The sequence below is a fragment of the Echinops telfairi genome, unplaced genomic scaffold (assembly GCF_000313985.2).
Source record: "Echinops telfairi isolate 266 unplaced genomic scaffold, ASM31398v2 ScPeMD7_23;HRSCAF=83, whole genome shotgun sequence".
Taxonomy (NCBI): domain Eukaryota; kingdom Metazoa; phylum Chordata; class Mammalia; order Afrosoricida; family Tenrecidae; genus Echinops; species Echinops telfairi.
Window position 1 is genome coordinate 78,629,906 of NW_022103920.1, and position 14,269 is coordinate 78,644,174.

General features: G+C 42.9%; 1 protein-coding gene across 1 annotated transcript in view; it reads left to right on the top strand.

The window, feature by feature from the left end:
• The window catches only part of DNAH11 (dynein axonemal heavy chain 11), a 330,595-nt gene that overhangs the window by 51,493 nt on the left and 264,833 nt on the right, over window positions 1–14,269 (top strand). Inside the window, 4 exon segments of the mRNA XM_045288657.1 lie at window positions 4,526–4,642; window positions 4,751–4,837; window positions 11,203–11,361; window positions 12,279–12,362. Of these exon segments, the coding sequence (XP_045144592.1) occupies window positions 4,526–4,642; window positions 4,751–4,837; window positions 11,203–11,361; window positions 12,279–12,362 (447 nt within the window).

Consider the following 14,269-nt stretch of genomic DNA (forward strand, 5'->3'; position numbering starts at 1 on the left):
CCCCTCTCATTATATATATTTACATATGTACATGCCTGTATTTAGGCCTCAATAAATGTCCTTTGCCTCCTGGTTCTTTCCTCTATTTCCTTTTACTTTCTTCTTGTCCCACCATCATGTTTGGCCTTCATTTGGGTTTAGTAATTCCTCGCTGCTACATTGCCCTTAATTAAGCCTCACTAGGCATCCTACACCCTTCTCTCCATTGATTTTAGTTCATTTGTTGTTCCCTTGTCCCTGGCTTGGTTTTACCACTGCCTACCCCTCTTCCTTTCTCCCACCTCCCCCTTTGCTCTATTCCCCCGGAACCATTGGACCCATTCTTTCCATCTTCTAATTATTTATTCCACTTATCTTATCTAGATATACATGCAGATACATTAATAAGCGCCAAAAAAAAAACCCAGGCAAAGCCAAATAAAACAAAGGAAGTCAGGACCAACAAAACAATAACAACAACAACAAAAAGAAAGCCACTGACAAAAATGGAAAAGCCTATAGATAGTTCCAGGTCTGTTTGTTGGCCTTTATGAGTGTTTTCCAGTCCAGTCTGATGGGGTGCCACACTCTGTCTCCAAAGTTTATTTTTGGTATTCCCGGGGACTTTATCACTTTGCTCCCCTTGCTGCTCTGTTGCATGCCCTTAGTGTTTCGCCCCAGCATGATGGGGTCAGATTGTGCACAATCCCCGCACTGTGTCTCCAGTGTTGTCCTCACAGTGCTATGGTTTAGTGAGGGACATTGTGTCTCGTGGTGGAGCTGGCCCTATGGTCTTCTCTCTGCGTTGTTTGCTCTGAGCAGGAATGTCGTCCTTGGGGCTCGGCTCGGTGGGTCAGGACGTCCCTCCCTCAGTCTCCATCCGTTTTCGTTTCCCCTGTGTGCTGTAATCAGACACACCCCTCTCCCCAAGTTGTGGCCCCAGTGCTGCCCTCTGAAGTGCATTCTTCTGGTGGTGGGGGCGGGGGTGGGGTCGGTGTCCACATAGTTGATATTAGGGCCGGCCCCGCAGATCTGCCTATTGGCTCCCTGGTACATGCCGGTATGTTGTATTCACGTCTTGGAGCATCAGGTTAAAGCCTAGTCTCTCTCTCCCTCTCCTGTGGGGATTTAAACAATACCCTCCCCTTGGGTGGGTTAATGCCCTGCTCCCCACCCCCCTACACCCATGTCTTTTTTTTTTTCTCTTTCCCCCTCTTATTAGTTGGCTGCCGTATGTATCCCTAGATTGGGTTTGGCCCCTGCCATCGTGCTGGACATCACCCCAGGGAAGTCGCAATACCTTTTGACTGACGTTCATATCTCTTTGGAGAAATGTCTTAATAAGCCCCTTGCCCATTGAAAAATATCGGTTAATTTCCCCTTTTATTATTCAGTTCCATGAACTTTTTCATACATTCTTGAAATTGGACCCATGTCAAATACATGCTTTACAAACAGTTTCTCCCTTTCTGTGGATTTCTTTCCACTACCCTGAGAGCAAGCATCCTTTGATGCACAGACGTTTTTTTGTTTTGTTTTGTTTTTAATTTATTTAATGTATTTTTTTGCACAGAGTTTTTAATGATAATGAAACCCAATTTATTTTTCTGTGCTTTTGGTGTTGTATTTGCAAAACCAATGGCAAATCTAAGATCACTGAGATTATTTTGTTTTAATGAAAGCAACTTGTGATGTTACCACCAGTTTCTGTAATATTGGGTGTCATGAGGGTTTCCACATATATATCTGTGCTGGGTTCTGTGCCAAGCCTTCACTTAGGTGGGGCTGTGCCTACTAAGAGTTGAGCATTTCCACAAAGCTGTGGGAGTTTTCCACCAGCAAGATGGTCTGTCGATGCAATGTTTCTTTACTCGGTTGTCTCCTTTCTATTCCTGAAACTCATGGCCACTGAATCTATTCCAACTCACAGTGACCCTAGGGGACAGAGTAAAACTGCCTCTGGGGGGTTCTGAGACTGCAAATCTTTATGGACATTGAACTGTTGACCTTGTAATTAGCAGTCCAGTGTACAACTCACTATACCAACAGAGTTCCTTTTCTACTCTTCTTACACCCATTTTAATTCACTGCTTGTCTCTTCTTTCCCCAGCCACCAACAGTAACTCCTTATCTCACGCTTCCTCATATCTACCAGATGCTCTGAAGCAAAAGGAAACTTCCTAATTGATTGATTTTACAAGAGTCTTTTGTGCTCAAAAAAGCCATTAGGACCTGCCCCTGTCCTTCTAATACTGACCAATATTTTTAACACCCAACATGCCTGCCTCATCTGTAACTAACTCACACAAGTGGGAAGGGCTTTTCCTTTTGGAAATTGGTCACTCCACTTTCCACAGATTCAGTTGATTCCTCTTGAATCGATTCTATCCATTAGACTTTGGAGATCATATAATTTTTTTGGTCTTTGTGATTATTATTTTCTTTTGAATAGCTTTTGTAATCCCCAACCATAGAGCAAGTGTTGATGTGGTTGACTTGGATCAAGAGGATGAGCCCCCTTGGGTGACATCTCATTGGCTTCTTAGTAATGGCCCCTGAAGGAATTCTATGGGAGATGTAGGTGCCCTGGGTTGGAATTGGAAACCCAAAGTGACACTCTTTCCAGAGGAGGATGCAGATGTTTGAGATGAGAGGTGAAACTCAAAGATGGACAAGCAGATGGGCTTTGAGAGCCGATCCCAGGTCCCTGGCCTGGTTAGGTGTCCTGTAGTGGCACCGGGGTGGTTTCCAGGGTTCGTGGTTCAGTAACAGGTGGGTTCCTGGCGGAAGCTCAAGTGCTCTCTCAGGGAAGTTGCAGCGTGTGCCTCTCATGTACCCTGGCCGATGACACCCATTTGAGTCAAAGAATATGCTTTCCCTCTGTAGCACGTCCGCTGCCACTCGTAGGAGTACAATTTGTACTTTGTACAGTGCACTCTTCATAATGAGCATTTACTGAATCAGTCATCAAATATTTATTGTGCGTTACAAAATCATCTTTGGGACCTTTGATTCTGCACTACAGCTACCCAGGCAGGGACCTGTGGTGTTATATGACAAAGCCCGCTCAGTGTCCCAGAGATGACCCAGAGAAACAATGATTTGTTAGTCTGGATACCAGGAATGCTTTTCAACAGTAATCAGACTCAACTGTTCTTCAAAAGAAATTATTTGCTTTTTCAGTGTAGGCTGGGAGAACAGAGTGGAGTTGCTCCCTGGACTTGACTTATTGCTTCTTTTGTCCTTTATCAAGTAGGAATTAACCTTCACTTCCCTTTGCCCTTCTCACTTCAAACATCTGAGTCATCTAAGTCAACCCAGCCGGAACACAGACTCTCCGTTGAGAAGGTACACACACTCAGAGATATGAGAGCTAGAGGAAAACAGGAAAGTGAGATTGAGTCACATATTCATTCCTGTCCCACCAGATCCAAAGCATCTCTTTCTACCCTGGGATGAATTATTAGCCCTGGCTCTTTTCTGCTTCTGTTTACTGCTGTTGCACAGTTAGTTCTGAATCATACTGAGTTCACGGAGTGAAACTGCAGCACAGGGTTTTTGAGGCTGGGGCCGTTCAGAAGCAGAGTGCCAGGCCTTTCTGCTGAGCGGCACCTGGGACGGCTTCAGCCCAATCTTTTGACCAGTCATTGAGCGCGCTTAACTGCTTGCACCACCAAGGGACTCTCTTCTGGTTCCTAGAGGCCCTCACAGTGTTTCCAAGTGTTTCAACGTTACTTCCTCCACAGCAAAACTATTTGGAAATGCACAATCCTTAGTTTGAAAGAATCTTCATCTAATCTGAGATGAAAAAATGCCTCTGGTGTATGATTAGAGATATGAAAACTGTGGTGCCAGGGGGTCAGTCTGAACTTTAGCCTAGCTCTAAGCCTTGGTATAATGAGCCCTGGTTAGAAGTTGGGCTGCTAACCATAAGGTCAGCAGTTCAAAACCAGTCGCTACTCCTCCGGAGAAAAAGAAGCTTTCTATTCTCATTAAGATTCAGTCTCACACTGACCGATGTCTCCCTTCACCCACTTTTCTGTTTTTCTGGCCCCTAGGGAGGGGATTATATGTAGATCATTGTGATGGGTTCTACCTTTCATTGGTCAGTGTAAAACATTAAAAAAAATAATTTATACATTATCAAGGGTTTGTGAGGGGGGGAGAGAGGGGGAAAATGAACAAGTATCAAGTAGAAAAAAATGTTTTGAAAATGATGGCAATCAATGTACAAATTTGACACAATGTATGTATGCATGTATTATGATAAGAGCTGTATGAGCCCCTAATAAAATGATTTTTTTTTAAAGGTTCACACTCTCAGAAACCCACAGGGGCAGTTCTGCTCTGTCCGCTAGTGTAGAAATGTCTCGCTGGCAGTGATTGAATCTTCTAATCCTAAATCTCTCCAATCTTTTCTAAATTAACACCTTATGTTATGAACTGACATCATGAGTTAATATTAAGACAGAAATTCTTTAATCAGATGGAGTGGTTTTGCTTGAGAAATTGTTGTAATTCCTATTTCACGTGTTTGTTTTCCTAGGAATTGCCTGAAAGGTGGGAAACTACTAAAAAGATGGCAGCAGCCGTCAGGCATGACGTTTCGCCTCTCCAAAACGCAGAGGTCGCACTTCTGCGACAGAAGTGTGTTTTATTTGATGTACGTGAGCTGCCGTGTTGTTTTTATCTTGTTCTTTAGAGAAAAGTTTTACAAGTGCACCGAGGGATTTGTTTGTGTTTCACTGTCTGCTCTTCTCTTCCTGCTCAGGCAAAGCAGGCTGAGTTCAGAGAAAGATTCAGGTGCTGCGCCCCTCTTGAGCTCACTGCGGAAAACCCATATGCAATGCTGGACAAGGTATTGGGGATCATCCTGAGTCCCTTGTGTTTGGATTGCTACGTTTTACCATTGGTTTGGGGAACTGAAAATGAACTATTTAGATCCAAATGCACACAGTTTCCTCTAATTGAATTCTATTTGAAAAGAGAGGATAAACCAAGTACTTACTCTGAACCTCAGACCCACTGCCCTTGAGGCAAGTCTGGCTCCTGGTGACCCTCTGGAGCAGGGTAGACCTGCCCTGGCCGGCTGCCAAGACTGTAACTTTATGGAAGGAGAAAGGTGCATCTTTCACCTATGGAGTGGCTACTAGTTTTGAACAAGTGACCCTACTGTTAGCAGCCCAGTGAGGAATCCTTTGCACTGGCAAGGCTCCGTAATACTGTGAGTCTGGATTTTATTGAGCACATTTATCTAACGTCTATCTATCTATCTATCTATCTATCTATCTATCTATCTATCTATCTATCTATCATCTCCTCATTTAGATGTTGGAATAAGTAAGTAACTCATTGGGCTTTGCACCGTTTGTACGTGACAGAACGCAGGCTGTCTATGCAGACTGCCTAATCCGTTTTCAGTCAGGATTTTTCAAAAGTTTAACCATCGTACTTCTTTCCACCTGATACTTTGCAAGTAACTTTCAACCAAAGTAAGGAAAGCTCATAATCTATCATTAACTCTGGACCTACAAATATTATTGTCATTCTATCTTGGGCTAGAATAAATTGCTTTATTATATGAGCATGCATATCAACCCACTGCCCTACGGCCAATTCTGACTCACAGTGACCCTATATAGCAGGGGTCCTCAAACTATGGCCCGCGGGCCACATGCGGCCTGCCGAGGATATTTATCTGGCCTGCGGGGTGTTTTTGCCTTGTTTGTTTTTTTACTTCAAAATAAGATATGTGCAGTGTGCATAGGAATTTATTCATACTTTTTTTTTAAAACTATAGTCTGGCCCTCCAACAGTCTGAGGGACAGTGAACTGGCCTCCTGTATTTAAAAAGTTTGAGGACCACTGCATAGTTTCTAAGGTGTGTTAGTCTGGGTACTTTAGAGAGACAAATCCACAGAAACTCATAAGAGAGAGTTTTATAGAAAGGGTAAGTGCACATCAAGAAAACATCCCAACCCAGTGCTGCCCAAGCCCACAAGTCCAGCATTAACCCATATGTCTGACACCAATCCACAAAGCCCTCCTCCATCTCACAAAACACACACTATGAAGCCTACTGCAGGAGGAAAGCTGAGTCTGAACATGTAAGCATCTCGGCACTGGCAGGGGTCTCCATAGGGCTGCTCCAGCACCCAGGGCTGCATGGGGTAGGTCCATGAGGCTTTTCCTTGGGGATGTCTTACAGGAAGTGAGCCTTGCCAGTTGAAGCAGGGAAGTGGCCAACGCAGCTGTATCCTGGTCCAACCATCACAGAGCAAGAGACCCCGAGAACTAGAAAGTCGAGAGTCACAGCCATTTATCTCTCTGCCCTTCAATTAACCCCACATGTATTTATCGGCCAGGTTGGCACAATAAACTGTCTCATGAGCCTACAAACCTTTAAGGGAGCAGACAGCTTCATTTTTCTATCGTGGTCCAGCTGGTGGGTTCAAACTGCTAATCTTGATGTTAGCGGCCCAACACTTAACTGGACAGTGCCAGGAAGGCTCCTTTGAGAAGATACGTAAGTGGGTAGATAATACGAAATCATGAGTAAAATGTAATTTACATTAGACTTTAAACGTTATTTTGAGCTTTTATTAGAAAAACCGTGTGTTTTTTTCTCTAAGAGTTATTCACATTGAAGCCACCATGAAAAGAGAAAAAGACTTTCTGAAGATTAGACTCAGGAGCTGGGAAATCTGTCTGATTCCCTCATCTAGGCTCCACAAACTTCTTCCTGCTTCTACTCTGTGCTGGAAACAGTCTTTACTCCTCAGGCTGATACGAAACATCTGACACAGAGCTGGGCTCTCTAAAATTCGAAGCATCTTTCTGTAGCACAAAGCTTTCTTTGAACTTGGTTAAAGGACTGGTGTAAGTGTTTCATACATAGGCACAAGAGGAATACCGTGGATTATGCTGATTGGATTATTTCAGGTCACAACGAAATTGCTCAGGGAGATAGGTTTTCGTGCCTAGCCTTAGTGCTACAGTGGTTACATGTTGGGCTGTTTACTGCAAGTCAGCAGTTGGAAACCACCAGCCTACGTGGGAGAAAGTAAGAGAAGGTTTTCTTGGAAACTTTGGAAACCCACAGGGGCAGTGAGACCCTGTCCTATGTAGGGTCACTATGATTCAGACACGACTCGGTAGTGAGGCCTTATTTTTTAACCCACATGCTGTTTATTGTCAACCTTGCCTATAGTTATCATTTATTTACTGAATCTTCCCATTTGTATTCCATGCAGTGACAACATAATTTACACATGTAACAGAGATATTTATCCTTACACCTCTTCAAAATATAAGAAGATGGGGTTGACTTTTTCTTGAATTCATTTCCTAAGTGCGCTTGTTCAGCAGGCCTAGCTAATGAATATCTCTTTCTCCCTCCCTCACTGCTGTCTGTTGATTCAGGCACATATGAGCATCTTCTTCCATCAACCAAAATCATGTGCTTGTTTCGTCTGGGCTGGTAGGGTAGGTCCTCGTAATCAAGCCAAGTCACTGTACCCAAAAGAAACCATGGAAGTGTGGTGTCCAAGGCAAGTGGGTTGTGCATCTCGTCTTTCAAACTGAGATTACTTGTACCATGTGCTGCTGCTCCTTGATAGCCAGAGATGCAACCATCCATTGAATAAACACACACACACACACACACACACACACAAAAGAGCTCTTGTGATTTAATAGTTAAGCATTCAACGCTAACCAAAGGGTTGGCTGTTGAGACCCCCCAGTCTCTTCACAGCAGAGGGGGCAGTCAGTCTGCAGCTGTGAGGATGACAGACCTGGGAACTCTTTGCAGCAGTTTTCTTAGCTCCTCTCGGCTCACACTCAGTCAGAACTTACTCAGTTGCCATGGGTTTGAGTTTGTATTTTCGTTTGAGCACATATTTCTAGAAATAATGGCATTAGTATGTGATAGGAATAATGATTTAAAAACAAATGAAAAGAATGTTGACTTTGGTGAGTACGGAGATTATTTTGAAAGTTCCTCTTTTGTAAAGGTTATTGAATATATACACAAGTGAAAATTTTTATTCATTATTTCTTTGGGGGTGAAAGTTTTCAGAGCAGATTATTCGTTTTACCTTAAAGAGTTCATACACATTTTGCTTCATCTCATTGATTGCAAGTCTCATAATGAAATATCATCTGTGTTTCCGGTTGCCATTCCTTCTACTTTCCTAACTCCTGAACTTTGCCCTTGGGTAAATGCTGTTCTTTTGATCTCAAATGATGGATTATCCTAAGGTATTGTGTGCCTCACTAAGTTATTGTTCTCATTATAGACCTACTTGTTATTTGGCTGAAAATTGAGCCATGGGGTGAGTTCATTGCCTGGCCTGAAAGGTAACTGAAGGCTGTAATTTCTCAAGGGCTCCACCAATCTCTATGTGACCAGGAAGCTTAGCCTCTTTTATGATTTTGAGTTTGGTTCTACATTTTCCTTTTACTCTTCTCCGGGGCTTTCTAATGCATGATCTTTTGGTGCAGGCAGCAGTGGTAGCCTGGCACCCTGCACTTCTTCTGGTCTCAGGATCATGGAGAGACTGACATTGGTGTGGCCCATTGGCCCTGTGGACAAATTGTTTCCTTGTCTCCGATTTTCAAAGGCGCCCTAGTGGTGTAGTTGTTACAGGTTGGACTGCAAACCACAAGCTCAGCAGTTCAGAACCACCAGCCTTGCTGTGGGAGAAAGACAAGGCTTTCTGCTCCCATGAAGATTTGCAGCCTTGCAAACCCACGGGCCAGTTCTACCCTCTCTTGTAGGAATGCTATGCGTTGGAATCGACTTGCACTGAGTTTGGGTTTAGGTCTTTGATTTTTCATTCCTTTTCATTCCACCGGATAGGGAGGGACCAATAGTTTCTGTAAGCTTTTAAGACCCCACTTGCTACTGGCCAAAAAAAGATGTAGAACTCCATGGACTCTATTAAGCCACTGATGTCTGTGTCCCCTGAGATTGTGGTCCTGAGCAAAAAAAAAAGAATGCAGTTTAAAATGTAGTGCTGAGATCTGAAGAAAATAAGTGAAATCTCTAAAGGTCAGAAAAAAGATAAACAAAACAACCAGAGTGGCTGGAATTAGGAAAACAGAACCCTGTGCTTCCCTGAGATGCTCATGAAAATGCCAGCAGGTCGAATTTTATCATCACCTCTTCCCAGGGGAGACGGGCATGTTCTTAGAAACTATACAGTCAGGTGAGGCGCAGCTTGGAAAACGCTGCAGCGGTGAAGAAAACTCTGGTTTACCTGTCAGCTCTCGCTAAGGCTCATGGTCATGGAGGAAAAGGGGGCAAATCTTCTAGGAATTTGAAACACAGCCCTGTTCTGAGAGGTGTCTCTGATTCAATTGTAGAGTACCCCTGTAGTTAGGGAGTCTGGAGGTCAGGGAATTATAATGGTTATAGGTGCTTCTTCTCAGTACCTGATAGAAGGAAACTCAAATATTTTATGGGGAAAAATGATTGCTATCCAGCAGTCTTTATGTCTAAAGGATTAAATTCAATTGAATATAGTTCACCTTAAAAAACAAAACAAAAAACCCCACCCATACTGTCATGATTAAGACTCAGCAGAAAGAACCTCACAGAGAGACCCAGAGCTATATCAAGCATCAGGTCTTAGAAGACTTCTTAAAAGGCAATTAAAGACAATATTGAAATCTTAGCATCTTCATTTTTTAAGATTTATATAAAATGATCAACTAAATATGAGAAAGAGCCAGCTGCTTGTAGACATGAGAAAAAATGGAGCTGGTACGTAAAGAAACCACACCATTCATTAGATGAGTTGAAGAGGTAACTAAACAATGCTAAAGAGAATTGGTGAACTGCAAACAAAATAGAAGAAATCAAGTATAACTGAATGCAGTCCTGGGTTGCAAAAGGGTAGAAAATAAGTAAACGGGCTCAGAGAAATGAAGGGAAAAAGATGATTACCTTATTTCTATTCAGACTCTTTGGGAGGTAGAATGAACCTCAGTCATTACATAAGCAGTCGTTGAAGAAAAACGAGCTCACACTTTGCTAGGACTGTTAAAACATGAATCAAAAGACCGGGGAAGTTCACCGAACCCCAAACAGGAGAGATGCAAAGAACACAACACCTAGACACATCACAGTGAACTGTAGTTAAAAGGAAAATCAAAAGAGCCAACACAATAGATGGCAGGGAGAAAACGGGCGTGGGGGGTGGAAATCACAACCCTCCTTGTGCAAAGCAGGTGGGTACATGCAACGTCTGGACTTGATAAATCGAGGAGCAGCAGTTGAAGACCAAAGTTGCGGCCGAAGAGAAAATAGCAGAGGGTGAGGCTGAGGGGCACTTGTCCTGCATGCCAAGCTCTGCTCGGCTGCTCACTTTCCGGCCCTATAAATGTACAGCTTTCTTCATGAAAATGAAAACCAAGAGCCGATGAATCAAAGGAAAAACTTTGTCCGTTTAGTGTAAAATGTAAACTGTTGTATGCAGATGTGATGGTAGATTAGCTTTAATATAAAGGGATTGTGCTGTGAAATTTCCTACAGTGTGCTGTTTTGGTTTGGGGCTCCAGAGAGTTGTATAATGTATTCCCTTGAGTACGTAGTAGCATTATTCTTAATCTGTAGGGTAATTTCTTCTCAATCTGAAAGTTCTTTTTAATAAGTGGTTATCAAAGGGGTTGCTGTATTCTGAAGTCTCTAGAGCCTGGCCCTTATCAGCTGAACACAGTTCTCCCGAGGACAGTGAAACAATCAGGTTGGAAACCGGTATTAAGAGAAATCTGCTAGCAGAACGACTTTGGCTGGATGATGTGAACAGGGGAGTGTCGACGACATTCATGACTCAGTGCCCTCTCTCTGTTCTCTACTCAGACCTTCAGGAAGAGAGATCAACAGAGCATTAGTTAAGCAGTTAGACAACTAGCCAGTAGTTGGGAAAGGGATTAAGAGAAACCTTTGACAGACAATTGTTGCTGGATGATGTGCACAGGAGAGCATTGATAAAACCTTACTCAAGTTCATTTACTTGTCATCTGTTTTCCCTTTTTGAGAGGCTTTCAGTTTGCTAGCCTAAAGCCATCCACATTTAAAATGTTTCTCTCTTAAAATCAGAGTTTTCACGGTTGAACAAGCCAGAGTACAAAGAGCTGCGTGACCCTTGCTTCTCTGACAGTTCATTGGTGCTAACGGTGTGTGTGTGCGCGCGCACTTGTGTGCTTTCTCCGCAGGCAAACCAAGAGCTGGAGGCATTAGAAGAAGAAATGTTGCAGATGCAAGAATCTACTCACCTTTTTGAGGTGGCTCTTCCAGAGTACAAACAGATGAAGCAGTGTCGCAGAGAGATCAAATTGCTCAAGGGACTCTGGGATGTCATTGTTTATGTTAGAGTAAGAGGGTGCTTTTTGAAAGCACACTGTTCTTTTTCTCTTACTAGTGTTTTTGTATAAATACACAATTTTAGAGTCAATGGTGTCCTACTTGGATTTTATAACGCCTTGAAATATGTGGACATCAGACTTTATTTTCCTCAGAATGTGAGTCCACCTCTATGCTGGCAGAAGGTTCTTCCCTGATCAACAGATTTTGTTTATTAGTTTAAGGTCAGACTTTGTTTAGTGAATTAACAACTTCATGGTCCTTTTGGGAAATTATGTAGAATAAGTAGACATTTGTTTATATGTATATATCATATACATTGATAACACATTCATGGTCACCTGCACATACAAACTCATGTCTACACCCATACGGATACATATGTAAACACCCTTACTCAAAATGATAATTTGATTGTAGTTCATTAAGTTAAAAACTTAGGTGTACTAATAGGTCTGGTGAGCTAGGCATACTGCAACAAGTAATATAATTATGTGTGTTTGGTTGAAAGTCATATAGAAGTATATTAACAAAATGATTTGGTTAAAAAAATAGTTCATGAAAGTTTTGTTAATGGATGCAGATTGTCTTGAGAAAGCCTATCTGTAGAATTATAAACCAATATTTTAACTAGTAACCGCTACTAATATACTCAAAGTGCATAGGCTTAAATGTTGATGGTGTGTCATGGAATTTATCATTGTGACTAGAAATTAATGTAGAATCATGTTTTAGCCTTAAATCTGACATGCTCTGACAGCGTTCTTGCTTCGGTGATAGGGAAGCTCTGCGAGTGCAGTTAATATTTAAGTAATTGACTTCCCTCTGGAGGAGAGAGACACTGTGTATCATCAGTTTACATATTTTGCTGTGGAGACTTGCTTTCACCAAATGTTGCTGACACTTTTATCTGCTTGTGCGGTTTCAGAGCAGCATCGATAATTGGACTCAAACCCAGTGGAGACAGATTAATGTGGAACAGATGGACGCAGCACTCCGAAGGTTTGCCAAGGCAAGCGCCCTAACTGTCTGTCACAACCATTTCTCTTTCTCAGCGCCGCCTCCTTCCATCTTCCCGTGCCTGGTGTCTGGAGCGTGGGGCTGCTGTCCTTATTTACTGCCAAGAGAATGATATGAGACCATACATACATGCATACAGACATAAATACACACACACACACACACACACATATATTTCACACTCAGCCAGTAGCACTTCTAATCAAGTCTGCCTTTCTGTGAATGAGTTGATAAGAACATACTAGGGCTAATCAATTTATGAGTCGCAACTCTAATTGGGAGCTTCTTAAGACTCGAATGGGGGTCGGGAATATCAGGGATGAGGAGTTAGGCATATGAAAGCTTTTGGATTCTTTTCTTAGGGACCATGAGCATTTTCCATTTGAAAAGGTAACACTGGCTCTGCAAATTTGAGCAACGAGTAGGGTAGCCACCACTAGTCCGTCAGCTTGAACCATTTGAACTCTGGTGCTGGGGAAGAATATGGACGGTACCGTGGACTGCCAAGAACCAACAGGTCTGTCTGGGAAGAAGGACAGCAGAATGCGCCTGAGAGGCAAGGATGGTGAGACTATGTCTCACGTACTTTGGCCATGTCATCAGGAAAGGCCAGTCCCTTGAGAAGGACATAATCCTTGGGTAAGAGGAGGGGCAGCAGAAAGGATTGCCACAGTGGCTGCACCAATGGCCTTGAACATGAAAACAACGGTGCCGATGGCGCAGGACCCAGCGGTGCTCCGTTCTGCTGTACGTAGACTCACTGTGAGTCAGCACTGACTCGGGGGCACCCAGCAATGTAACAACACAAGAGGAGTAGGCTAGATGGGCTCTGTGAAATATTGTTATCTTATGTTTGATTACTCCAATATCTCGAAGAGACGCAATACAAAACAGAATTAAGCTTATGTGAATTTAGGGTTTGATATCTAGCCCCCATCGCTATATGCCTTCTGAAGAGACATGAGCTCCTTTGGAAAAAGTCACAATGCTTCCCCGTGAAAGGCAGTTAAGAAGTTGCAGGGCCTCTTACTGTCATTCTTCCCCAGAACCATCAACGCTGACGTGTTCCTCAGTCCTGTACCCAGCTCCTACCAAATCTGCTCAGAGCTTCCCACCATGTTACCCTAGTCTCAAAGACTCCAAACGTGCTTCCTTCCTGTGCTCACGTCTGTCTGTCCTCACCGCGCCGTTTATCTCTGCACCACTCAGTTACTACAGATTGAGAGCTTCATGTGCACTTTCAACTGCAGGTCTATTAGCTTTCAAACCAGTGGTTCTCAACCTGTGGGTTGTGACCCCTTAGGGGCGTTGAATGACCCTTTCACAGGGTTCACCTAAGACCATCAGAAAACTTATTACGATTTACATGATGATTCATAACAGTAGCAAAATTACAGTTATGAAGTAGTAATGAAATAATCTTATGGTTTTGGGTTACCACAGCATGAGGAACTGTATTAAAGGGTCACAGCATTAGGAAGGTTGAGAATCACTGTTTTAAACAATTGGTATAATCATGTGTGTGTGTCCCCCAAGAGCCAGTTGTTTTATATTGGGTTTTCTTATTCACAATGGGTGATGATGTTCCATGGACCAAGAGGCCAGACAAATCAAGGATCCTATTCTACATGTCTTAGGAACATAAGATACTTAAGTTCCTAGGAGTTAAACCCTCAAAGGTAGCCAACAAGTCAAGGCTACCATGTCAATGAATCACGTACTTAGAGGAAGATCTTAGTAGTCTAGACAAAAATCTGTTTTCCCTGTACTTAGCATTTCTATAGGAAACTCTCTGCGTTGGGCATGTCCTACGAACATCATCACTGATGGTTATACACCGTGAATAAGAACTTCTTGTATCCTAACTGGCTTCCATAATGACCAAAGAAAACATCAATA